Genomic DNA, 26,293 nt, shown 5'->3' on the forward strand with positions numbered 1-26,293 from the left:
AGAAAATGGGGGGATGGACATCTGCCCACCCTTTCTTCAGCTGTGGAGGAAGACGCCAGCCGGGCCCATACCTATGTGACTCCTATGTGCACACGTCACCTCTGGGCATCTCTGCTCTCAAAGTGCAGGCCTGACTGGCAGTGGTCGGCAGCACCTGGCAAAGAGGAAGGTGAATTCCCAGGCCCACCCCAGCTCTCCTGGCTCAGACAAGCCCAGCGGGGGGGTCTGCAGTGGCTCCCCGGCAAGCTGCAAGCTGGAGGCGCCAGGGGAACGTCAAGATGGTTGCCCAGGTGTTCCAGCAAAGGTCAGTTCAATCCGAGTCTCGGGGCGGGCTCGAGAGGCTCCTGCGTGCCACCCAGCGTCTACCCGAAGCTCTGAGACCAGGTGTCGGGGTTTCGGGCTCCAAGCTCTGGGACCATGGGGCACCTGGGTTTGCCTCCTGCTTTCCCGCTTCACCAAAGTGGCCTTGGACAAGTCACTGCACTGCCCTTCATCCCATACAGGGACGACCCCAGTTGGCCTGAGTCCTGGGGACTGCCTGGCTCGCTGTCCCCTGGCAGCAGAGTGTGAGGCGCGAGGACACGCCCCCCCGGAGTGGCTGCAGAGGGCGCTGGGTGAGCACATCAAAGGCCAGGAAGCAGGAGTGAAAGACGGGCTGCTTTATTTTATAAAAACAAAAAGAAAAGGCAAACAAAGTGACGCTGGGAACAGGTTAGTCCATCCGGGCCTTCAGTGTCCGTGTGGTGATTTTGTCCTTCTCGCTGCAGAAGAAATCAGGAGACAACGCGTACAACCAGGCTGGGCCGCGCCTCGGGCCTCCGGCTGTCACACTAAGCAAGGGGAACGCCGAGGCCCGGGCACAGCACAGGGCCAGCCCGGGGAGCTCCGGGCCTCACGGCAGGTGACCGAGGCGTGAGGGGGTGTGGTGTGTTCCACCCCAGGGACACAGGAGAAGTGGGGGAGGAAGCCCAGGCTCCAGGGCTCTCCACTCCCTCCAACCAGGTGCCTGGTGACAGCCCCCACGAGTAAGGGGACAGAGGGATGGCATTTAGGGAGCTGGCTGGGGGCGGGGAAAATGGTCCCTGAGCCCATCTGGCTGCCCAGTGCTGGGATCCAGTCTGGGGAGCACATGGAATGGCAGGCAGGCCACCTGCAGAGACACCGGGGAGGGCAGGGGCAGGCTCGGGGCCCCGTGGCCCTGCTCAGGGAAGCTGGGGTGCTGTGGCGGAGGGGAGAGGCCGCCCTGGCGCCCGTACTCACATGATGTGGACGATGACTCCCATGCCTGACACCGCGTCCCGGTCCACTGCGTTCAGCATGGCTTGGGAGATGGTTTCAAACAGGTGTTCCGGGTCCTGCCCGCAGAGCACAGCCCTGTCAAACCCACGGCCTCGGCCCTAGCTCGCTCGAGCTCCTCCCCCTTCTTTGCTGTGAGGCTCTGGCCCCTGCCTTGTGCCTCCCCGATGCGGGAAGCCCTGGGCTACGTAAAGCAAAGCGACAGGGACTTGCAGCCTGAATGCCCTCCATCAGCCGCCAGGGGGCCTGCGGGGAGGGTGCACCCACCCCACCCTCCCCACCTTCCCCGCCTCCCCACACTTCTGTAACAGGGATGGGACAGGAGCGACGCCCTTCTCCTCCTCTCGGTGCCGCTCAGCTGCCTGGTGCCTCCTCCTGATGTCCCACAGGTCTCCCAATACTCGCTCGTCCCGGCACGAGCCCACGGCCCCCGAGCCTGTTCCTTGCCCCACCCTCAGCTGCGGTCGCCCTGCCAGGCGGCTCAGCTGTCCTCAGTAGCTGCGGCCGCCTCATTTCTCGTCCTCTGGACTCTGGCTGCCTTCCCACGGCCCCACCGCTTCTCTCTTGGGTCAGGACCTCAGCACCTCGCGGCCACCTGCAGGCCTTGCACTGCTCATGTTTCTTGCAGTGAAGGGAAGAGTTTACCCCGCTTGGCACGGTGTTCAAGGCCCTTGGGAATGGACCCCACCCTCCACCTCCCTCATCCCCACACCCTGCCACGCCCAGCTCTCCAGGCCCTTCCTGCTGCCTCCAGGCCTTCTTTTCCCTCCTGCTCCCAGAGCTTCGGCAGACGGCAGTGAGCCCTGATGACACAACCGTCCGGCTTCCTAGAGCCAGCATCAGTGCAGATAACAGAACTCACGGGTGCAGCTCAAGGCCCCCTCTAAGGTAGCTTCTATTATTGTTCCCATTTTACAGGGCAGGCGACAGAGGCACAGAGGTCAACAACTTAGCTCAGAAGAGTAACTAAATGGGGGCTGGATCTGGGCTTCCAATCCAGACAACCTGGCTCAAAGCCCACTCTGCGGAGCTGCACCTAACCCCACCTTGGACATGCCTGGCCTGTGAACAGTGACAGCAGAGCCTTGCAGACCTAACCTAAGGGACCAGGGGGCGTTGTAGCAACCATGGCTGGAGTCTCCTAACAGCAAGGCTGCCCCCTGGAGGCGACCAACTCCCGCAGCAGGAGCCCTGGACGTCCTCCCAAGGCGCCCTCCTCCCTGTGCCCTTCTCCCCAGCACCTCCCAGAGGAACAAGCCTTGTCCTGGGCCCAGGTGGGCCAGCCCCCTCCAGGCCACCGACTCACCATGTTGGGCTCCCAGAGGGACTCGCACATCCCGTACATCTGTTCTGCGCAGGTGCCGCTGACTACAAAGTCATCGGTCACCATGGGGCAGCCGATGAGGTCCAGAGAGCAGATGAAGGGCTTATAGGTCTTCGGGTCCAAGCCGGCAATGACCGGCTCCGTGTAGTAGGGGCCAAACCTATGCAGCGGGATCCGAGAGAGAAACCGGAACTCACAGCAGGCCCTTTGGGACTGGAAGGGAGGGGGAGCCTTTCCCAGGGCCAGCTGTCTCTGCACACACACCCCCGCCCCCGGGCCCTGGCCACGCTCAAAGCCTGAGGCGCCCCCTTTCCTCTGCCGCTCAGCTTCCCATGCTGCCCGTTCCTGACGCCTCTCCTGCTCCTGGCTTTGGGAATTCTGCTTTCTTCCGATCTTCTCTGTCCTAACCTGAAATCCTACACCACTCCATTCCCCATTCATTTAAGGGGGCCAGTGTTGGAGCCAGCGCTGTGGCGCAGCAGGTTAAAGCCCTGGCCTGAAGCGCCCGCATCCCAGGTGGGCGCTGGTTCTGGTCCCAGCTGCTCCTCTTCCGATCCAGCTCTGCTGTGGCCTGGGAAAGCAGTGGAAGATGGCCCAAGTGCTTGGGCCCCTGTACCCACGTGGGAGACCTGGAAGAAGCTCCTAGCCCCTGGCTTCAGATCAGCTCAGCTCCGGCCATGGCCATATGGGGAGTGAACCAGCAGATGGAAGACCTCTGTCTCTGTCTCTAACTTTGTCTTTTTTATTATTATTATTATTATTATTATTATTTTATTTATTTTTTGACAGGCAGAGTGGACAGTCAGAGAGAGAGAGAGAGAGAGAGAGAGAAAGGTCTTCCTTTGCTGTTGGTTCACCCTCCAATGGCCGCCGCGGCCGGCGCGCTGTGGCCGGTGCACCGCGCTGATCCGATTGCAGGAGCTTGGTACTTCTCCTGGTCTCCCATGGGGTGCAGGGCCCAAGCACTTGGGCCATCCTCCACTGCACTCCCTGGCCACAGCAGAGAGCTGTCCTGGAAGAGGGGCAACCGGGACAGAATCCAGCGCCCCGACCGGGACTAGAACCCGGTGTGCCGGCGCCGAAGGTGGAGGATTAGCCTATTGAGCCGCGGCGCCGGCCTAAAGATGTAATTATATCCATAATCCAAAAGCTGTACCTATAAAATTTATATTTATTAAATAAAAGCTTTCTAAAAGATTTATTTATTATTTATTAATTTGAAAGGCATAGCAACAGAGAGGAGAGGCAGAGAGCTCTTCCACCCCTTGGTTCACTCTCCAAATAGCTGCAATAAGCAGGACTGTCCCAGGCTGAACCAGGAGCTGGGAACTTCATCCGGGTCTCCCACATGGGTGGTAGGGACCCAAGTACCGGGACCATCATCCCCTGCCTCCCAGGCACATCAGCAGGGAGCTGGATTGGAAGAGAAGTCGCCAGGACTTGAACTGGCACTCGATACAGGATGCTAGAGTTGCAGGCGGCTTAACCTTCTGTGTACAATGCCAGCTCCTAAATAATATTTTTAAGGTGGAAAAAGAGATTGAGGGTAAGATGTTTTGTCTGGATAACAATTTCTACCATCACTCCCACAGAGTTTCACGAACAGGGGTGCCTGGATGGTCTCTCTGGGGTCCAGGAGAGAAGTTTTTTCCTATAAAAGGGGTTTGCAGATCGCTCAGATTTGCCAATGACTACCTCAGTCTTCCACGCTGGAAAATCAATGATTTCCATCGGGCTCAGAGAGAGCCTGAGACCACAGCAACTAAGGAGCCAACACGTGGGGGCAGGCCTTTGGTGCGCTGGTTAAGATGCCCCTGGGGACGCTGCCAGCCCACAGAGGAGGGCCTGGGCCCCAGCTCCCTGACTAACGCACCTGCCGGGAGGCAGCGGGTGATGGCCCGAGTGCTTTGTGTGCCCGACGCCACACGGGAGACCTGGATGGAGTCCCAGGCTCCTGCTCCAGCCAGGAGCATCTGGGGACTGACCCAGCTGATGCAGCTTTCTGTTTATCTGCCTTTCAAATAAAGCTTTTTTAAAAAAGAAAAAAAAAAATCCAGAATTTCCCAGGTTGGCCTCAAAATATTTTTATTCCTTTCAATAAGCATAAGCCATTAAGTATAAACCTAAATGTGAGTTACGTTTTACAACTTTATAAGATTATTTGTCTTCCATACAAATTAGTTTAAAAAAATCTTTTGCTGTGGCCAGTGTCATGGCACAGCTGGTTAAGCCACTTCATGCAACGCCAGCATCTCCTATCAGATCCTATCAGATGGTTCAAGTCCTGGCTGCTCTGCTTTCGGTCCAGATCCCCGCTGATGTGCCTGGGGAAGCAGCAGAAGGTGGCCCGAGTGCTTGGGCCCCTGCACCCAGGTGGGAGACCCAGATGGAGCTCCAGGCTCCTGGCAGCCAGCCTAGCCATAGCTGTTGCAGCCATTTGGGGAACAAACCAGTGGATGGAAGATCTCTCTGTGTCTCCCTCTCTCTGTCACTCTGCCTTTCAAATAAAACAAAACCTTTGAAAAAACATCTCGCGTTGCGGACAGCAGGTTAAGCTGCCACCTGTGATGCTGGCATCCCATATTGGCATCTCTGCTTCCAATGCACCTGAGATGCAGCAGGTGATGGCCCAAGAACTGGGGCCCCTGCTGCCCACACGGCAGACCCAAGTGGAGTTCCAGGCCCTTGGCTTCAGCCTGGCCCGGCCTGGGCTGTTGCAGACATCTGGGGAGCGAACCACGGAAGGAAGATCTCCTTGCATCCTTTGCCCTTCTGAAGTCAATCCTTCCTTTAAAGATTTGTTTACTCACTTACATGAAAGATGAAGAGAATGGAAGAGAGAGAGAGGTCTTGTATCTCTTGGTTCACTCCCACAAATAGTTCCAAAAACCAGGGCTGGACGAGGTTGAAGCCAGGAGCCAGGAGCTTCATCCAGGTCTCCCATGTGGGTGCAAGGGCCCAAGCACTTGGACCATCTTTTGCTGCTCTCCCAGGCGCGTTAGCGGGAGATTGGAAGGGGAGCAGCCAGCACCGGAACTGTGCTGTGGGAGTCACAAGCAGCAGCTTAACCCAGCACAACGACACCGGCGCTGGTCTTTCCTTTCTTACTGCTTTCCAGGGAGGCCCAGGGCGGACAGACCACAACCTAAGGACACCGTCCTGTGGTCGGCACCACCACCCTACGTGGCCGCTGCTGCCCAGAGGTGCCCGAGTCGGCCAAGGCCTCGGCCGCGCACTCACCGTTTCTCATACAGGAGGTTGGCCACCATGCTCATGAGGGTGTAAGGCTTGATCTGCCGGCCTTCCTTCAGCTCATACAGGTTCAGCCGGAACTTGAGGCGCTGCGCACTGCGGCGGGGGAGAGAAGGGAGGAGTGGGTCCCTGCGGGAGGTCCCCTAGTGGTCCCTCTGTGGAGCGTCATGGTGCTCACGCCCCCGTGCCAACAGCCTGGCAGGTGCTGGAGAGGAAAGGCCGCACCTGTCCCGGGACCGGGGCCTTGGCCCCAGGCTGGGCCCGCACAGTGACCGAGGCCATACCTGCTGGACGTAAAGCAGTGCGCGGCGGCACAACGGGCCTGAGACAGCATTGGCGTCATTTCACAGGTGAGGAACTGAGGCCTGGTGAAATGAGCAGTCACTACCCCTGGGGAAGCAGCCAGAGGACCCCTAAAGAATGGGACCCAGTGTGAAGAGATGGGCGGGGACTGCGGGCGGGAGTCCCCCCACCCTGCCCCACTCTGCTGCCCGGAACCGGAAGCTGTTATTCTCCAGCTCCACCAGGACAGGAGGGAGGGTGGGCTGGATCCTTGTGGCTTCGGGGCCTCCCGGGAACGAGCGAGAACCGTTTCTGACAAGTTTCCTCCCACATTCATGAACCAGTCTCCGCCTTTTAAGAGATGCTAAGCCCAGAACCTGCTGCTCCTCAGGCCACCAGTTCTGGCAGCACCTGCCACCTGTGACATATAACCTTGAAATCTCCAGGGGCCAGTGCTGCGACACAGCGGGTTAAGTGGCCACTCCCAGAGCCAGCATGACACACTGGAGCACTGGGTTGGAGTCCTGGCTGGTCTGCTTCCAATCCAGCTTCTGGCTAAAGCTCCTAGGAAGACAGCAGATGACAGCCCAAGTGTCCTCAAATGTCCCCCTGCCACCCATGCTGGAAACCCAGAGGAAGCTCCTGGCTCCTGGCTTTGGCCTGGCCCAGCCCTGGCTGTTGCAGCCATTTGGGAGTAAACCAGCAGATGGTCTCTGTCTCTCCCTTTTTTTAAGAATTTATTTGAGAGGTAGAGTTACAGAGAGTGGGGAAGACAGAGGGGGAGATCTTCCATCCGCTGGGTCACTCCCCAAATGGCCGCACAGCCAGGAGCTGGGCCGATCTGAAGCCAGGAGTCTGTTCCAGGTCTCCCAAGTGGGTGCAGGGGCCCAAGCACTCAGGCATCTTCCGCTGCTTTCCCAGGTGCATTAGCAGAGCAGGATTGGAAGAGGAGCAGCCAGGACAGGAACCGGTGTCCACATATGGGAACACTGGTGCTGCAGGTGGAGGCTTGGCCCACCACGCCACAGTACCAGCCCCTGCTCTGGCTTTTAAATCAATCAGCAAATCAATCTAAAAGAAATCTCTCCCCAGTTCTTTCCCCCTCTGCCTTCTGGTCTCCCCATGGCTAAACATACGGTCCAGCTCTCCACCTGTAGCTGCTCTGTCTCTGCAGAGTCTGCCCCTGCACACTGAACACATCAGCGATGCTCTCCGGTTCTCCTTCCAAGACGTTCGTTTGGCCTGCTCACCGCCTCAAGATCGGTGCCCAAACCAAAGCATGCTCTTCCCGCCCACGTTATCCTCTTGACTCCCGCACTGCAGCAGACAGCTCGAAGCAGGGGTTGACCCTGCGGGGGTCGGGGCGGCTCTGCACCAGGCCCTGGTCTAGATGCTACACAAGTGCCCCTGCTATCGATGGCAGATCGGTTCCAGGATCCTGGCGGGCGCCAAAACCTGTGCCCGTGCAAGTCCGGGGTCCAGGACGGTGGATCCGCACAGAACCAGGCCGGCTTCCCACGCCCGCGAGCCCACCTCGTGCTGACCAAAGACACTGAACACACGGCAGACACGCCGCACACAGCAGCAGACACGCCGCACACAAGGCAGACACGCCGCACACAGCGGCTCCACCGCACTGCTTAGGCAACAGCGTGGAAAACTGATCCGTGCATGTTCAATACAAAAACAGCATTTTTGGGACTGGCGCTGTGGCGCAGCAGGTTAAGCCTCTGCCTTTCAAATAAATAAATCTTTATTTAAAAAAAAAGTTTTTTCGATCTTCAATTGGTTGGCTTCGCAGGTGGGGAACTGTGGACATCAAGGGCTGATGGTGGTCCTGAGGCAGTGGGATGCTTGAATCTTTTTTTTTTTTTTTTTTTTTTGACAGGCAGAGTGGACAGTGAGAGAGACAGAGAGAAAGGTCTTCCTTTGCCGTTGGTTCACCCTCCAATGGCCGCCGCGCTGCGGCCGGCGCACCGCGCTGATCCGATGACAGGAGCCAGGAGCCAGGTGCTTTTCCTGGTCTCCCATGGGGTGCAGGGCCCAAGCACCTGGGCCATCCTCCACTGCACTCCCTGGCCACAGCGGAGAGCTGGCCTGGAAGAGGGGCAACCGGGACAGAATCCGGCGCCCCAACCGGGACTAGAACCCGGTGTGCCGGCGCCGCTAGGCGGAGGATTAGCCTAGTGAGCCGTGGCGCCGGCCTAATCCTTTTTTTTTTTTTTTTTAAAGATTTATCTGTCTATCCAAAAGTCATTACAGAGAGAGAGGGAGATAGAGAGAGGGAGGAAAAGAGGGAGAGACATAGACAGAGCACGCTTCCATCTGTTGGCCAGCCCTCAGAGGGCTGCAATGACTGCTCTGAGCCAGGCAGAAGCCGGTGGCTTCCTCTGGGTCTCCCACATGGGTGGCAGGGCCCCAAGCACTTGGACCATCTTCTGCTGCTTTCCCAGGCTCATTAGTGGAGAGCTGGATTGGAAGTGGAGCAGCCGGACTCGAACCTGGCACCCCCATGGGACGCCGGCTCCGCCATGGCACTGGCCCTGATGCTCACAGTCTTCACGGAAGTGCCTGGGTTCAAATCCTGGCTCTGCTTCCAATTCCAGCTTCCTGCTAATGCGTACCCTGGAAGGCATCAAAAGGGCTCAGGCACTTAGATCCCTGCCACCCACGTGGGAGACTGGATAGAACTTGGGGCTCCTGGCTTCAGCCTGGCCCAGGCCTAGACCCAGGTGTTGCAAGCATCTGGGGTGTGAACAGCAGATGGAAGATCTCTCTTCCAAATACAATTGTTTAATTAAATTTAAAAAACGAGAGAAAGAGACATGGTCCTTGTAAGTGCAGGTAAAATGAATTTCAGAGACGAGGAAACAGACGTCTTAAAAAAAGACTCTGGGTCCATAACAGGGAAGTGTAGGTCGCCACCAACACAGCGACAACTCCCACAAGTCCCTTCCCGGCCATTAGCAGCGTAGTCTGCACACAAGCACCATCAGAACAGCACCTGTCTCACTTCTCACACTCCCCCTTCTCTCCAACCCTAAACCCACTGGCAGCTGCCTAACTCACTTGGCAGTTTCCACATCAAATTCACCCGGGGTCGTAACCTCTCCGGGTGCCTGCCTTGTCTACCAAGTAGATCTGACGCTATCTGGGGGACTGAACACAGACTTTGGTCTTGGCAAGACCTCAGTTTCCTCATCTGCAAAACGGGACAGCAACACGGAGCTGAGGACCCACAGAGCCCCTCCCAGAGTAAATGCTGGCAATAACTGGCTACCAAACAGCTCCGTATGGCTACAGCGCCTGGCAAAGGCCGGGCCTCCCTGGAGGTGTCCAGTGGGAGGGGTCCGAGGAGTGGCCTGGGCGTGCGCGGGGACCCCCGACACTTACACCGTCTGGACGTCGGTGGCGAGCCCGGCCAGGCCGATGTACAGCCTGTCACCCATGGGGAAGATCTTCTGGAAGTCCGTGGTCACCATCTGGGCCTGGATCCCGAAGCGCCTGTCGGCAGCGATGGCCACACAATTCTTCCCCTTCATGGCCATGACGGCCCCTCCGTTATAGGACATAATAGACTGTGACAGACAAAACGGAGGGGTGAACGGGGGGTTCAACGCGGCCACAGCCCGCAGCCCAGCCCCGGATCCCGAGGCGCCCGCCCTCCTCCTCCGCGTCCAGCCCTGTGGCAGCGAGGGGCCGCACTCGCTCCTTGGGCCCCCTCAGCCGCCCGCTCCCGTTCAAACTGAAGCCGCTTCCTTCCATCTCCGCCCTCAACCCTCCCCTCAGCTCTGCACGCTTCTCAATCAGTACCCCGCGCCCTTCTCCGGGGTCCCCATCTCACCATGATTGCGGTGTGCTAGGACCCACGGTCGCCGCCGCCAATTCCAGTAAACCCGGTCCGGCCTTCGGCACTAGAATCGAAGCTTTCCCCCCATTGGCTGATGGGCCCACGCTTCCTGGCCATTTCGAATTTCTACTGGCTGTACTTGCCTGTCGGTCACCAAGACAGAACCGATTGGTTGAGAACCCAAGACGGAGGCGGGGAAAACGGAAAGTGAAAAGTCACCGTGAGTGCGGAAGAGCCCTGCGTCGCCGTGCATGTCGGGATCTCGGCGGACTCCGACTCCCGGCCGCCGGGTCTAGGGGCCGGACCCGCGTGCACGTGGGCTGGTGGAGGAGCTGGGTTCGAGGGGCTGCAGGCCCAGCCGGAGGGCCCCCGTGGCGACGTTCAGGGTGCTGGACGAGTTGTCCCTCTAAACCCGTACATCTACCGCATACCGGGCACTGGGTATCTGTTGGCCCACAAAAGTCCCCGATCGACACTCGCGCGGGGAGCCCACGGAGGGGCACATGAACGGTGGGGAGGGGCGGAGGGCGTCTCTGCGGCTGTGGGGGTCCAGGTGCAAAGGGGGACTTCGGCGGCCGGAAATTGTTGCGTTTTTCGGGGCCCCCTGCAGGTCCATTTCGTGTGTCCCCAAGTCCCGGGTCACTCTAAAATATAAATTAGGACCGGAGGACAGCCGGCGCCGACCCTCGGCAAAGCCAGCCCGAGAAAGGCGCCCTCCGCGCCGACCCACGGCCCTGCTCGGGGACGGAGGTCGCGGCTCGCGCGCCGGCCCAGGCTCGCTCCCATTGACTTGACTCTCTGTCACGCCACCGATTGCCGCCGTCTCTGTGGCGCAATCGGTTAGCGCGTTCGGCTGTTAACCGAAAGGTTGGTGGTTCGAGCCCACCCAGGGACGCTTGGAGTTCTTTTTTTTTCCCAACTGTTTTGTTTTTGTTTTCTTTAACCGCTCAGAAGTCCATTTCATTATTGAGACGACAAGGCGGCAGTCTCTCTATTCAGCGGATCGCTGTGGTTGAAGATCCGTTGTTCTGCACCTTTGATGGGTTCATTTCCGCGGCCGGTCACCGGCTGCCCAGCACGCGGCTCCCAAGCTGGTCGCGGAGAAGCCTACGGCAGGTTTTGTCCTGTGGGCCACCACGTTTCGGGAGGCATTTGTCGTCGGATCAAGAATGTATTTGCGGGGGAGGCCGGACAGTTTTCCATCGAAGCCTCAATCGATGCTACAGTCTGGAAATACTGCAGCGGGGAGGGAAAGAGGGGGAGGGCAGACACCACCTGGGGGAGGTAGAAACAAAGGTGAGAGAGGGGGAAGGCAGTGATGAGGGGTGCAAGGCGAGGGGGCACTGCGGGAGCACCCCCGAAGTGGAGCGAGGACAGCGTTTAATGAGGGAAAGGAAACCAGCCACAAGTTTCTCTAGAAATTCACAGCAAGGGGCAGTAGACATAGAGAGGGACAAAGGACATTCCTTCGGAGAGAGGGAGAAAGCAAAGGTGGAGGACGCCGCTGAGGCACGAGGAGCCGCCCCGCCCTCCTGCCATTGTTACCCTTTTGGAAGGAATCCTACTCTCAGTCTCTGGCTTTTGGCAGGCACCAGAAATAGAATCCCCGGGTCCTGCCCTCTGGGGGCTCTCTAGTTGATGGTGGACACAGGGGCTTCCGAGTGGTCAGCCAGGAGACGGGGACACAGGGTGGAGAGGGCGCCCGGCCTCCTGGCGTCCACAGAGGGAGAGGATTCTTCTCACAAGGCTGGACCTCTCCAGATTCCGCTGCAAGGAAGCCTCCTCTGGATGCTCACCTACCCCTAAGCTCCACTCACACCCTTGTGGGGACGAGCCTGGAGGGACACCGGGGACTGTGGGAACTACGGGTGTGAATGCCAAAGCGCAGTGTTCCAGGCTGGCACAGGACAGGCGCCTCTGGGACATCGGCAGACTTCCCAGCAGCTGTGTCAAAAGGTTCTGATAACCCCAAAGGCCAGGGGTGTGAAAACTGCTCCTGGTTTGGGATGGAAATCATCAAATTGGTATTTCGGTCTAGTGGGGTCTTTCGCATGGTCCTTTTCTCTAGCTGCTTGCTGTAGGGATCACTTAGATTGATGGCCCTTTCCCACAGCCCTCCAGGATTAACGCGGGTTGGGGCTGGGCAGAGGGGATGTGGAGGAAGTCCCCTGTCCACTAACTGCTGTCCCCTCGAGGTGCATCTCCTGGATGCCGGTGGGATGGGGCATGGGACCCAGATCTCTGCAGAACCTTCACAGGTTTCTCTTCCTGGGGGTCTTCCAGCCCGAAGGGAGTCCCAGGACCTGGACTCCCCGCCGAGCTCCCCTCCCCACAGGGTGAGCAGATGTCCGAGTCTTCCCGGACAGAGACCTGGACGCCAGCGACACACTTGCCCTGGGGACAGTGGGTGTGCCCATGGCAAGAGCTCCCTTTGCACAGGGACCAGTGAACTCGCGGTCTCCCCTCGCAGAGTCTGGGGAGCAGGTGAGCTGGTCTTCCAGGGGCCCTCCCCCCAGCCGGCCCAGCGACCACCTCCTGGGCGGAAATCTCCCTCGCCTTTCCTCCTCTTCCCTGCCCCCACCCCAGCCGGTGCGAGCTGGAGGCCGACGCTGGGGTCACTTGGCGGCCAGGGTACGTGGGTCTCCCGGTCGCCATCCAGAGGGTGGAAGCAGCCAGCCCGGGGGCCCCAGCTTCGGGGCTGCCTTGGCGGCGAGAGATCGGAGATTTGGCGAAGATTCATTTCTTAATTTCCTAGCTGGAGCCACCCACCGTCAGGGCGCTCCATGGCGCTTCTGGCGGGATAGCCCGGCTCTCCGGAGCGACGGACATGGTGGCCACCCCTAACCAATCGCGAATGACGGGTGGGCGGATAGACCTGCTAATGAGGCCCACGGCCGTCGCCGTCACGCAGGATCGATTCGCTGCCCCGGCGCCAGCCTCACCGCATCGCGCTCTCCCCCACCCCCGGACGGGGCCCCTGGGGACCTGAGCCCAAGGGCTGGGTGGAGCCGGGAGCCACGATCAGGGAGGCTGCTGGCCCGGGCCGCCTAGGCGCTTGTCCGGCTCCTCCCGCCGCGGCCGCGAACGACGCGCACGAACCGCGCCGAGCGCAGAGCGCGAGCGCAAATTGCGGGCATCGCGCAAGAATGGGGGGAAAAGCGCGGGCCCGCTTCTGGGTCCCTCCTGGCCTCTTGCATTCGGCGGCGTGATCGTGTCCCAGAACCACGTCCCCGTCTTCTGTTCTCCCCGCCCCGAGCTGCGTCCGGCTCTCCGCGCGAGCACGCCCGGTGCGCGGGGCCTCCACCCCGGCAGACGGAGCCCCGGCTGGGGTCCCGGGGTGCAGCGACCGAAAGGGGCAGGGCGCGGGGCGGACACGCGCTCCGGTCGCTTGCTCTCAGACGCGGTTATTAATTTCAAGACGGTGTCCCTCGGAGTGAATGAACCCAGGCCGGACGCCTGGCTGGAGGTGTCGCGGCCCCCGCCGGAGCCCGGCGCCCTCTGGCCGACACCGAGGCGGGGGCCGCGAGCCACGTTCCGGCCCCGGCCTCATCAGCATTTTCCAGGCACCCCAGCTAGGGGTGGGGAGCGTAGGGTCAGCGGGGGGTGGGGACGCACGTATTTTGGGGGAGGGGTTAATTACGGAGGGTCCAGGGTCACAGGGGCTGTTTGGGAATGAGGGGTCTTGTCCGTGTTTGGGGGGGCCCAGCACCCCGTGGGGGAGCATTCGCGCTAGCCCCCCCTCCGCAAACACCCTGAAGGAATGAGGTCACGTGGGTGAGTAGTGGGCGGGACCTACTCTTGTCTGGAGGAAAAAAGCCATTTTGTCTCCCCCCCAACTCTGGGCCGTCCCCTCCCCCTCCGTCCCCTCCCCTCCCCTCTCTCCCTCCCACCCCAAGCCTCTTTCACAAACTCCTTTCTTACCGTAGCTTTCTCCCCTCCCGCCGCCCGAGCGAGCGACACGCCGCGGCCCCCTCCCCTCCCCTCCCTCCCTCCCTCCCATCCCCCCCTCCCCGAGACCCACCGGACCCCGAACCCAGGTAAGTGGACGCGATCCCCCCCTTCCCTCGCTTCCCTTGCCCTGTGACCAAATGGGGAGTGGGATGCGGGCCGGCCCACCCTCTTTGCGAACCCCTGCGGGAGGGGGGCTGCGAGCCTGGCCCGCTGCTCGCGCTCCCCCCGCCGCCCCTACCCTGGCTGCCCCGTGCGCCTCTCCCTTTTTTCTGTCCCTTTTTCCCCTTCCTCCCTTCCAAGATGGCCGAAGCGGATTCCCCCTTTAACGATTTGGCGTCTCCCTCCGACCACCACCTCTTTGTGCAGCAGCCCCCTGGCAGCCCCTGCTCCCGAGGTAGCGAGGAGGAGGGTCCTGGCGGCCATGAGGGCTTTCGGGGGTGCGCGCTGGGCTGGATCTCCGCCCGCCCTCCCCGGTTCCCCCACGAGCCAGAGCAGCCGCTGGCTCTACCTGAGCAACCCTTTTAGGTCTGGGCAGGGGTCGCTCCCCCCAGGGGCACTGGGGTACCGCGGGCGCGCGAGGACGTAAGGCCGGGAGGAGGTGGACGTGCGCCCGGGCCGCCCGAAGACGGTGGAGGGCGCCCTTCCCGCCGGTCCCTCTGCCCCGTCCCAGCCCAGGGCGCCCCGCCCCCCGCGGACCGCTCTCCACCGAACACCCCGCCTCGGGCCCCGCCGAAAGTTTGGCTCGGGGGAAGGTGGGAGTGGCCACTCGGTAACTGGGGTCCCTGAGCCCTGGACCCAGGCTCCCAGGGGAGCCCGGGAGGAGGGTGTAGACTTACACAGCGGTGCCTGCCTGCCGAGGCGCGAGGGGTCTGACGGCCCCTTGCCCACCGGGGAGCAAGCCCTGGGACCCCAGGCGCGCCGTCACCCTCGCCCCTCCCTCTCCGCCACCCCCCGCGGCCCCATCTGCCCAGGATTGCTCGGGTGGGCTTGGGGGCGGGGGGGGGGGCGGCGCCCTAGGGGAGGTGGATTTGCCTACCAACACTGAGGTTACCCGGCGCTCCCCGCGGCCTGTGCCCCACCGCTGCCTCGGTCTCCCCCCGGGCTCCCTTGCCTCTGCTGTCCTGACGCCTCCTACGCTGGGCCTCTTGCAGTTTGTGGCTGTGCTTGGGAGTGATTTCCTCCCGGCTCCCGGCTCCAGTGTGTTCCGAAGGGTCCTCACTCCGGCAAGGCGCATAAAGCCCGCTCTGTTGCGGCTTTATGGTGGGGGGAGGTTTTGCCAAGGGTTCCCTTGCTTTAGGGTCGAGGGTGGAGGCCTTAGACGCTGTCTTTGGAATGAGACAGGGAACAGACCCCAGGGCTCAGACCATGTGTAGCTTGTAGGGTTCAAGTTGAAGTCTTTGAGGGGTGGGCAGGCAGGAGGACTCTTGCCTGGAGATCTTGGTTGATGGCGCTGTTGCCATGGGGATGGACAGCCCGGACAGGAAGAGAGGTTGCTTCTTTGTGGAGGTCAGGTGCTGGCTGCAGTCCTCCAGCCCCCGGCCCCCGGGCGGAGGTTGGGAGCCGAGCTGCTTACTTGGACCAGGGATGCACAAAAGGTTGGTGTGTCTGCAGCTCTGCTCTCAGGCAGGGATGTCAGGATGTGTGCTTCAAGACGGGGTGAGTGGGGACGGCCTCGCTCAGGCCTGGCTGTGCGTATGGTGGGGTGTGTCCAGCCCTGTGTTTCTAGCCAACTGTCTGTCTGGCGTTTATGTGTGTATGTGTATGTGTGTGTGTGTGTGTGTTGTGGCGGGTCTGTCTGGCCTTGTGTGTTTTGTGAGAGATGGAGGGGGTGTGTCTGGTTCTGCATGTGTGTGTGTGTGTGTGTGTGTGTATTTGGGGGGTTGTTGTCTTTATTTGATCTTAAGTGGCTGAGAAGTGCTTCAGGGAGCAGCTTCGGGGGGCCCAGGCGTGTGTGTGCCACATCCAGAATGAGGGAAAGCTGAGAGGCCCCAGGCACACCCCCGCCACCCCCCCCCCAACCCCCCCCCCCCACAGGGCCCGTGCCGCTGGGGAGGCTCGGAGTCGGGCCAGGGTCTGAGGCTTGCCACCACACTGGCTCAGGGGCTTTCACACGGCCTCAGTCTCCCCAGCTGTCCGGGGGAAGTGGGGTATGGTGAGCAGCCTTGGCCCCTCTTCCTGCTTCCAGGTGAGATGGCCGTGTTTGGACCCCCCACTCCCACAGAAGGCTACTGTGTGTCTTCCGCTCTGGGTGGCTGGCTGCCCTCCCACCCTCCCACCTGGCTGGACAGTTCCTTGTCCCAGGACTGCTACTGGTTTGCTGTGTGAGCTTGGACAAGTCATGGCTCTCTGAGTCTGTGGAAGGAAAGGCCTGGGCAAGGTGTTTCCTAAGCTCGCCCCCCACCCCCGGGGCAATTCTAGACCTAAGATGTGACCTCCAGGGCCTGGAGACTGTCGGGTGGGGGCGTGGAGGGGCAGGTAGGGTGGGAGCAGAGGGGAGCACTGGGCCATCCGAGCAGCTCTGTCTCTGGCGGGCAGAGGCCTAACTGGAAGAGGCTGGCTAGAATGGAGAGGTGCAGTGGTCTCCATCAGGAGGGAGCTCTGAGGATAGGGAGAGGCAACCGCCAGGCTTGGGTGGCAAGGGGAGTCGGGAGGGGGTGCTGGGTGTGAATCAAGCCTCCTTTCCTGCCCCTGGAGCCAGAGGTGGGGCTGCAGGGGCCCTAGGTGTGACAATGGCTGGAGGCAGAAGACAGGGAAGGGTGGCCCCTGGTGGAGGTGAGGATGCTCTCCGGGGGTGGAGACAGCTCGGGTCCACTGGGGGTGTACCCGGGGTGGGCCTCTGCCAGCTCCAAGGAGACCACTTCCCAGCAGCCCCGGGCTCCCTTTCTGCTTCCTGGTGTCTGCCTCTCTCCTATCTCCTAGCCTCTTCTCTGTCACTCAGTCCTCTCTTTCCCACAACACCCCAGCCAGTTGCAGCTAGGCAGGAACTGGGTGCCAAGAAGGTTCTCCCCCAGTGCTCCAGGGGTGAGGGAGATGGGGAGGGGGTGCTCTGGGGAAATGGAGCTCCTGTTTACAGTTGCTCTTGGCACCTGCTGGCAGGGCCCTGCAGGTAACCATGGCGATCAGGTGAGGAGCCAATCAGTGCTTCTCCCCACCCCCAGCCCCAGAGGTGAGGTTCAGAGGCCCCTAAGGATGAGGGAGGGAACAGGGGTGGAAGAGGAGCATTTCATTCAATAAACACCAGGCTCTTTTGTCCCTTTACCCTCCTTCCTGGGGAAGGAGAGGGTGAGGGTGTGGCCAGGTGTGGGGTGGGCCTCCCGTGTGGGTGGCCCTTAGGAGCAAGTGTCTGCTCTGGAAAACACAGCGGGTGTGTGAACGAGGTGCCCATGGCGGCGTGGCGAGCCTGTGTTGTGTGTCTTTGTGCACCTGTGTGCACGTGTGCATGTGTGCGAGAGGGCGGCAGAGAGGAGGAGATGGGGTGTGAGGTGTGTGCCCAGCAACCTGGACGCCAGTGTGGTCAGACCCCAGCGCTGTTTGCTTCTGGCTTGTGCGTGCCCGCATACACGGGTACTCCTGGACACAGGCACAGGGACATGCAGTCACAGGAAGTGTCTTTGGCGGCCCAGACGGCACGTACACAGCTGCTGGCTGTTCCCCACGCCGAGACACAGCCGCTTGGAGTGCGTCCTCTCCACTGGATGGTTGTAATGATATTTGGGCATCTTGCCAGGGACAGGGTTACCATGGCAACGACCAAACAGCAGAGTAGCCAGCAGCCTTCTGCGTGATTGTGAAGGGGGACCCGTGCATGGAGGGCCAGCTGAGGCCACCCTAGGCAGGGCCCCGGCCGCGGGGTCACTGCCTCCCTGTCAGGGCTCTGGGTTTGCCCTTGGACCCACCTGTTCCCCGCGTGTCTGCCCTGCAGCTTGGTGTCCCTCCCACGTGTGGCCTTTGTGTCTCTGTCTCTGGCCAGGTGCCCTGGGCCTCTGTTGGCTGCTTGGGCCCTGGCCAGGCTCATCCTGGGGTCTCTATAGAAACTGCTGATCCCGGCTGTGAATTTCTTGTCCTAGAAAACCCAGGGTGGTGGCTTTAGAAATCCTCTGGAAGGGAGAGAAGGGTGCGAGGATGTTGTAAAGGAGCTCTTGGCGCTTGGCCACCCTCCCAACCCCGCCCCTGGCTTTTACTCCAGGAAAAGGAAGGAGGGAGGAGCCCTCCCTTCCAGGTGCAGGTTTGATCAAGGGACCGAGAAGCAGGCGCCGCAGCCAATCCAGGGCTGGGCTTAGGCTGGCCTCTCTGGGCCACGGCAGGGCCTGGCTGGGTGCTTGGCTGAGCTGCAGACAGAGGGCTTTCTGCTTGGCATCGGTAGGCATCTCTGAGAGCCTGTGGTCTCACTGCCAGCCCACAGACAGGTGGTAGAGGTGTCGGCAGGCAGAGACGGGGAAGAGTGGCAGTGCCCATGGAGGAGGTGTCTGCCTGTGCATGGAACAACGTGTGCCCATGGGCACCTGCGCAGCATGCTGTCGTTGGGGCAGAGCTGGGAGGGGTTCCTGCACCCCCCCACTGGCTCCTTGACCACCATTGCCCACAGAGCCAGGTCTGAGCTGGGGATCGGGCTGGAGCTACGTGATCCCATCCTCATTCCTGGGTCTCAGGCAGGGAAACCAGTGGGTTTCTGGGGCGCTCTGGGGCCTATGCTGGCCACGGAGCCAGAGGACAAGTAACAGGCGCTGACTGCAAGCTTAGGGCAGCCTGAGCCCATGAGGTGTGCAGGGAGGCTTCCTGGAGGAGGCGTGGATGGAGCGGAGGGACTGAGTCTGAGGCCTTGCACCGGGCTATGGGGCTAATTTATGCTTCCTCCCTTGTATTCCTTGGTGGTGGAGTTCAGGGCAGTTGTATGTTTATCTAAGTGTAGCTCCTGATGCTTCTTATGTCTGAGTACTTAAGTGAAGGTGGATTGGGACTGGGGAGTTTTTTTTTTTTTTTTTTTAAGATTTTTTTTTATTTACTTGAAAGGAAGAGTTACAGAGAAAGAGAGAGAAAAAGAGATCTTCTATCCGCTGGTTCACCCCCCCAAATGGCCACTACGGCTGGAACTATGCCGATCCGAAGCCAGGAGCTTCTTCCTGGTCTCCCATGCTGGTGCAGGGGCCCAAACACTTGGGCTCTTCCACTGCCTTTCTGGGCCACAGCAGAGAGCTGGACTGGAAGAGGAGCAACCGGGACTAGAACCTGGCGGAAGACCTTTCTCTGTGTGTCTCTCTCTCACTGTCTAACTCTGCCTGTCAAATAAATTAAAAATAAATAAATAAATAAAGCTCTGTTCCTGTCCATTTGCCTGCCTCCCCACCTCCTCTGGAAAGTTGAGTAGTTCTTCCTATGGTCTAACTTCAGTCTTTCTTGCTACTGTTGAGATAGAACATGCCCTTGTTGCTCAAGTTTGCAGGACTCTCCAGAGCCCCTGGCACCCTGTGAACCCAGAAGGCCAGAGGGAACCAGCCATGTGCGCACACTCCCCACCCTGAAAGCAGAGAGGGACCCAGGGCATGGACAGAGGCTGCTGCACCGGGTGGGTGGGGCTCGGAGGAGCAGCTGGGTCTGTGGGTTTCTGATTCCACTCCTGTTTCCCAGGGTGACACTCCCGGGTCCCCCCACCCCTGACCCCGGCATCATGCATCGGACCACACGCATCAAAATCACGGAGCTGAACCCTCACCTCATGTGTGCCCTGTGTGGGGGGTACTTCATCGACGCCACCACCATCGTGGAGTGCCTGCATTCCTGTGAGCGGCCCGGGTCTCCCAGGGAGGGCCTGGGCCACAGATGGGCTGCTGCGGGGGGGTGACGGGCGCAGTGAAGGCCCCGTGCTCTGGACTCCGGCTGAGTCACGCCCTCTGCAGGTGGTTTGCACTGTGGGCTTGGGGACCTGTGGAGCAGCCTTGTGGGTTGGCTCTTGCTTTGCACTTCTGCACTCAGGGGGTTTTGGGCTTTGGGGCTTGTTTTATGGTTGCACAAGATACCACTGGCCTGTCTGGCACGCACACACACACACAGATCCACCTTCTCCCAAGGTTGTGTAAGAGGCAGCTGCCAGGTGTACAAAACACACATCACTGCAATGTCAGTGAAAGCATTACAGGGAGAGAGGCAGAGACAGAGAGGTCTTCCATCCGCTGGTTCCCTCCCCAAATGGCCACAACGGCTGGAGCTGAGCTGAACCGAAGCCAGGAGCCAGGAGCTTCTTCCGGGTCTCCCATGCAGGTGCAGGGGCCCAAGCACTTGGGCCATCTTCTACTGCCTTCCCGGGTGCATTATCAGGGAGCTGGATCACCAGTGAGCAGCCGGGGCTCCAACCAGTGCCCATATAGGATGCCCGCACCGCAGGCCGGGCCTTTAACCCGCTGCGTGATAGCATCGTCCCCTCGGCTAGGGTTTCTGACTCTCCTCTCTCTCCACCCCGCCCCCCAACCCAAGTCTGCAAAACTTGCATCGTGCGCTACCTGGAGACCAACAAATACTGCCCCATGTGTGACGTGCAGGTCCACAAGACCCGGCCTCTGCTGAGCATCAGGTGGGCACACCCCTGGCCCAGCCGTCCTCCGGGCTGGCGTCTCTCCGTCCCCACACCCTTCCCAGCCTCCTGCAGTGGTAGCACAGGTGTAGATGCGGGCCCCTCACCTGCCTCCAGGAGCATCGAGCTGTGGTGGACTGAGAAATCGTAGAGGGGAACAGGCCGGAGCTGCAGGGACCCCCACACCTGGGCGCTGGGTCTCGCGAAGGGGCTGGGGAGGGTCGGGGAGGCGGCCGCTGACAGGTCCCTGTCCATTCTTCCCAGGTCTGACAAAACCCTCCAAGACATTGTCTACAAGTTGGTCCCCGGGCTTTTTAAAGGTATCTGTGTCCCTTCCTCCTCCTGCCCACCGGCCCGCCCCCAGCCGGCTGCCCTCTCACCCACTTCTGCTTGCAGATGAGATGAAGCGACGACGGGACTTCTATGCGGCGTACCCGCTGACAGAGGGTGAGTGTGCGGGCGCGCGTACCCGCTGACAGAGGGTGAGTGTGCGGGCGCGCGTACCCGCTGACAGAGGGTGAGTGTGCGGGCGCGCGTACCCGCTGACAGAGGGTGAGTGTGCGGGCGCGCAAGTGCCGCGCATGCGCGGCCCACTCGCCCTCCGTGGCTGCCGCCTCCCCGCGGGCAGCCGGGCTCACCTCTCTGATCCACACGACCCCCGGGGCCTTGGCCGTGCTCCTCTGAGCTCCCCCCTTTCGCAGTCCCCAACGGCTCCAACGAGGACCGCGGCGAGGTCCTGGAGCAGGAGAAAGGCGCTCTGAGCGACGACGAGATCGTCAGCCTGTCCATCGAGTTCTACGAAGGGGGCAGGCAAGTCCCGCCCGGGCCCAGCCCTTCCCCTGGGAGGGGCCCTGCCTGCCCCGGGGTCTTCCTAGCTTTGTGCCTTCTCCTCCCTCAGGGACCGAGAGGAGAAGAAGGGCCCCGTGGAGAACGGGGACGGGGACAAGGAGAAGGTGAGTGCCGGGGTGGGCCCAGGGTGGGCCCGGGGAGGCGGCCCGGGCAGACCCCACCCCACGGCGCCTCTGCCCCAGCAGACGGGGGTGCGCTTCCTGCGGTGCCCGGCAGCCATGACGGTCATGCATCTCGCCAAGTTCCTCCGCAACAAGATGGACGTGCCGAGCAAGTACAAGGTGTGTGTGTGCGCGGGCGCGGGTTGGCCCGAGTGTGCCCCTGAACCCACATGAGGGCGGGTCTGTGCTGTCGAAGCCCACGTGCGGAAGTGCCTGGGACAGGAGCCGGTGTGGGTGCACACTCAGAACCGTGGCAGGCGTGTGTGTGCTGCCTTGGGCCCAGGAGGCTTGAAATCCCGCAGAAGCCCCAGGAGTCAGTCCCCAGATGGGAGTGCGTACATGGGTGTCCTTTGCCGAGCTGGGTGGAGCTGAGTGCAGACAGTAGCTTGAGCCTTCCTCAGCAGATGCCCACGGGCCACCGGCCATGGGCCACAGGCCAGGGCAGATGCATTTAAACAGCACATGTCAGGCCCAGCATTGTGGCACAGGGGAGGCAGCAGGTTCAAGGACGTGGGTCCCTGCCACCCATGTGGGAGACCAGATGGAGCTCGGGGCTCCTGTCTTCAGCCTGGCCAGCCCCAGCTGTTATGGACATTTGGGGAGTGAATGAGCAGACGAAGATATCCCTACCTCTACCTCTGTCTCTGCCTTCCAAAAAGAAAGGAAATGGCCAGCGCCGCGGCTCACTAGGCTAATCCTCCGCCTTGCGGTGCTGGCACACCGGGTTCTAGTCCGCGGCTCACTAGGCTAATCCTCCGCCTTGCGGTGCTGGCACACCGGGTTCTAGTCCCGGTTGGGGCGCCGGATTCTGTCCCGGTTGCCTCCTTCCAGGCCAGCTCTCTGCTGTGGTCAGGGAGTGCAGTGGAGGATGGCCCAACTCCTTGGGCCCTGCACCCCATGGGAGACCAGGATAAGTACCTGGCTCCTGGCTTCGGATCAGCGCAGTGCGCCGGCTGCAGCGGCCATTGGAGGGTGAACCAACGGCAAAGGAAGACCTTTCTCTCTGTCTCTCTCTCTCACTGTCCACTCTGCCTGTCAAAAAAAAAAAAAAAAAAAAAGAAAGGAATCCTGTGAATGACCTCACATCTCACTAGTTAAATCAGAACCTCTAGGGGTAAGAGAGGAACGGCCGTATTTTTTTTTTTTCCTTAAGTTTTATCAGTTTATAAGGCAGAGTTACAGGGAGGCAGAGGCAGAGAGAGGTGTTCCATTTGCTGGTTCACTCCCCAGATGGCCACAATGGCCGGAGCTGGGCTGATCCGGAGCCAGGAGCTTCTTCCGGGTCTCCCACGTGGGTGCAGGGGCCCAAGAGCTTGGGCCATCTTCTACTGCTTTCCCAGGCCATAGCATCGGAAGTGCAGGATTGGAAGTAGAGCAGCTGGGTCTCGAACCAGCGCCCATATGGGATGCTGGCACTGCAGATGGTGGCTTTACTTGCTACGCCACGGTGCTGGCCCATATTTCTTTTTAAACTTATTTATTCGAGAGACAGAGAAACAGAGCTCCTCTCTGCTGGTTCACTCCTCAAATGCCCATAATAGCAGGGGCTGGGCCAGGCCGAGAGCTGGGAACCACATCCAGGTGGGAACCCAATTACTCCATTGTCACAGCTGCCTCCCAGGGTCTGCATTAGCAGGAAGCTGGAGCCAGGAATCAACAACTCGTATTACAGTGTGGGACACGGGCATCTTAACTGCTAGGCCAAAAACACCAGCCAGGGCATCGTGTGTTTAAAAGGTCCCTGGGTGACTGCACTGTGTAGCCAGAGGTGACGGCCCAGACAGCTGAATGGCAGCGGGGCAGTCAGCAGTGGGGGTCTCCTACTCAGACCCCTCCCCACGTGGTGGTCAGTAGCTATGCTGGGACGGAACGGTTCTTTTTTTTTTTTTTGACAGGCAGAGTTAGACAGTGGGAGAGAGAGAGAGAAAGGTCTTCTTTTCCGTTGGTTCACTCCCCAAATGGCTGCTATGGCCGGCACTGTGCTGAACTGAAGCCAGGAGCCAGGTGCTTCCTCCTGGTCTCCCATGTGGGTGCAGGGCCCAAACACTTGAGCCATCCTCCACTGCCTTCCCAGGCCACAGCAGAGAGCTGAACTGGAAGAGGAGCAACCGGGACAGAATCTGGCACCCCAACCGGGACTAGAACCCGGTGTGCCGGCACCGCAGGTGGAGGATTAGCCTAGTGAGCCGTGGTACCGGCCGGGATGGTTCTGATAGGGAAGTGAAATCTGCCGTGAAACCCCCACCTCTCACCCCCAGACTCACAGCGGGACCGCTCTGCCAGTCGGCTCGGGCTGGGCTGGGCTCACGGCTCATCCCCTCCCGTCCCCCAGGTGGAGGTTTTATACGAGGACGAGCCACTGAAGGAATACTACACGCTCATGGATATCGCCTACATCTACCCATGGCGGCGGGTGAGCCGGGCAGGGTGGGGCAGGGCGGCCACCCCTGCAGGGCCTGGCACGGGGCTGTAGCCAGAGGGACACCATGGGCCACCTCCTCCCCAGCCAGTGCGCCCCTGGCCCTGCCACACCAGGTCGTTCCTGCACCTCACTGATGACCTGTCCCCGAGACGGGCAGACGGCTCCTTGGGCAGATCCTGAGCGCTGACTGGCGTGAGAAATGGGGTCTGGTGGCAGCCAAGGAGACAGTCTTGCTTGCCCAGCCCCTGTTCTGTCTGTGGCCCTGCTGCCTTTGTCTCTCCCCAAGCTCTCGCCCACCCCTCTTCTCCGCTCTGGCCGCTGTGGGCTGGAGCTGGGAGGCTTCGCCTGATCCTCCCCCGCCTCTCTCCCCGCAGAACGGCCCGCTGCCCCTCAAGTACCGTGTCCAGCCGGCCTGCAAGCGGCTCACCCTGCCCTCGGCGCCCACGCCCTCCGAGGGCACCAATACCAGCGGGGCATCCGAGTGTGAGTCAGTCAGCGACAAGGCTCCCAGCCCTGCCACCCTGCCAGCCACCTCCTCCTCCCTGCCCAGCCCAGCCACTCCCTCCCATGGCTCTCCCAGCGCCCACGGCCCCCCGGCCACCCACCCTACCTCCCCTACTCCCCCATCGGCTGCCAGTGGGGCCGCCGCAGCTGCCAACGGGGGCACCTCGAACTGCCTGCAGGCCCCTTCCTCCACCAGCAGGGGGCGCAAGATGACTGTCAACGGAGCTCCTGTGCCCCCCTTAACTTGAGGAAAGGGACCCTCTCCCTCCTTTCTAGCCATGCCTCTCCATTCCCTCCACTTTTTCTGGGCCCTTTTTTCCATCTCTTCTACTTTCCCCAGCTCCTTCCACCATAGAGGTGAGGGGCGGGTTTTATAAATAAATCTATATATATATGTACATAGGAAAACCCAAATATACATACTTATTTTCTATGGACCAACCAGATTAATTTAAATGCCACAGGAAACAAACCGTATGTGTGTGTGTGGTGGGGGGCATAGGCTATTCATTTTAGGGGGTCTCTGATCTGCCCTGCTCATTTAGGGGGTGCTGGAGGTGGCCCCCAGGAGCCCCAGTCAAGGGATGCCCCCTACCCACTGTTTCCCAAGGCAGATGGGGGTGTGGTGGATTCCCCCTGCAGCCCCCAAAGCTTTAGGCACACTCTGACTGGCTGTGTGGTGGGGCCTGCCCTGCCTCCCTCCCGCCTGGGCCGCCACCCCACCCCACCCCGCCCCACCCCGCCCCGCCCCAGCCCCCCGTGTTGAATGTCCACAGAATTGCTCAGTGCCTTTCCCAGGTGCAGCTGGCCCCTGGTTCTGAGGAGCAAGTGGGCAGTGGAGATGGCGTCTCCCTCACCTCCTCCTCTGGCAGTGGAAACTTTGTGCAGAGAACAGACAGTTCTGCCTCTCCCTCCAACCCCTGCGTGTGTGGCCTTGGCATCAGTATCGTGTGAGAGATGTTCAGGCCCGGAGGCCTCAGCCCGCACCTCCCTCGCCCAGGACCCCGCACTAGGAGGGCTGGGGGCCCAGAGTGCAGGGTGGGGCTGGTGTTAGCCTCAGATAAGCACAGACCCCAGACTTCACCCAAGGCGAGCAGCCCTCCAGCCCCCTCCCCACCCACAGCAGAGGCCAAGGCAGGAGACTGGGGCAGAAGCATCGAGAAGCACAAGGTGGGAGAAAGCTGCCAGCCCAGGCCCTAGGGGCGGCCCTAGCGGTTCCCCACCTGGAAATGTACAGATATCTCGAGGAGGGGAGGAGCAAGGCCCAAGCCCACCCCGGCCTGTGTGTGCGGCTGGGGCCCCCAGTGGGCTTGTCTGTGTTTGCACCGTGTCCTGTGTCTGAGGGCTTGTGACTGTACCCTCCTCTGCCCTGGGACATTTGTATCTCCTGGCTTTGTAATAAATGCTGCATACTCTGTAGAGCCTGTAGTTCTTGGTGGGGGACAGGGGGTGGGCCCCACAGCCTGTCTCTGGGCTCAGCCTGCCTTGGTGGCTGTATGGAGTGAACCTCAGCTGTCCTCCCTGTGGCCAGTCAGGTGCCCTCAGCCCACACAGCTCACAGTGTGGGGAAGGGGGCTGGCATTGTGGCAGAGCAGGTTAAGGCCGTGGGCATCCTGTCCTGGAGCGCTGGTTCGAATCAGCATCGCAGCTATGGCACTTCTGATCCAGCTCCCTGTTAATGCACCTGGGGGCGGCAGAAGATGGCTAAGTGCTTGGGCCCCTGCACCCACGTGTGAGACGGGTGGAGCTCCTGGCTCCTGGCCTCTGCCTGGCCCAGCCCCAGCTGTTACAGGCATGTGCGGAGTGACAGTGGACGGAAGACCTCTCTCCCCCTGTG

The 26,293-nt window shown here is 60.8% G+C and overlaps 2 protein-coding genes and 1 non-coding gene across 7 annotated transcripts; 2 read left to right on the top strand and 1 right to left on the bottom strand.

Moving 5' to 3' along the window:
- Positions 1-644: 644 nt before the first annotated feature.
- PSMB3 (proteasome 20S subunit beta 3) lies at positions 645-10,043 on the bottom strand. The gene is made up of 6 exons (XM_002719331.6): positions 9,999-10,043; positions 9,548-9,732; positions 5,861-5,968; positions 2,603-2,780; positions 1,261-1,355; positions 645-761 (listed from the first exon to the last, which is right to left on the bottom strand). Exons 1-6 carry the CDS (start codon positions 9,999-10,001, stop codon positions 713-715), a joined length of 618 nt encoding a protein of 205 aa, XP_002719377.1. The 5' UTR covers positions 10,002-10,043; the 3' UTR covers positions 645-712.
- Positions 10,044-10,825: 782 nt separating this feature from the next.
- On the top strand, positions 10,826-10,899 carry TRNAN-GUU (transfer RNA asparagine (anticodon GUU)). Its single transcript has one exon. It is a non-coding gene; the product is annotated as a tRNA-Asn (tRNA).
- Positions 10,900-13,625: 2,726 nt separating this feature from the next.
- On the top strand, positions 13,626-25,419 carry PCGF2 (polycomb group ring finger 2). 5 transcript variants are annotated; one of them, XM_089318083.1, is made up of 11 exons: positions 14,754-15,550; positions 19,581-19,732; positions 20,424-20,520; positions 20,785-20,840; positions 20,917-20,967; positions 21,222-21,330; positions 21,419-21,473; positions 21,555-21,650; positions 23,863-23,943; positions 24,327-24,435; positions 25,255-25,419. In XM_089318083.1, exons 1-11 carry the CDS (start codon positions 15,414-15,416, stop codon positions 25,275-25,277), a joined length of 966 nt encoding a protein of 321 aa, XP_089174209.1. In that variant the 5' UTR covers positions 14,754-15,413; the 3' UTR covers positions 25,278-25,419. The 5 variants fall into 5 exon arrangements, with proteins under 5 accessions (XP_051681597.1, XP_051681598.1, XP_051681599.1 ...); XM_051825637.3 differs by lacking the exons at positions 14,754-15,550; positions 25,255-25,419 and adding an exon at positions 13,626-13,778 and having other exon boundaries at positions 24,327-24,870; XM_051825638.3 differs by lacking the exons at positions 14,754-15,550; positions 25,255-25,419 and adding an exon at positions 13,804-14,041 and having other exon boundaries at positions 24,327-24,870.
- The last annotated feature ends 874 nt before the right edge of the window (positions 25,420-26,293 follow it).

The sequence above is a fragment of the Oryctolagus cuniculus genome, chromosome 17 (assembly GCF_051225735.1).
Source record: "Oryctolagus cuniculus isolate XC-2025 breed Fujian yellow rabbit chromosome 17, ASM5122573v1, whole genome shotgun sequence".
Taxonomy (NCBI): Eukaryota; Metazoa; Chordata; class Mammalia; order Lagomorpha; family Leporidae; genus Oryctolagus; species Oryctolagus cuniculus.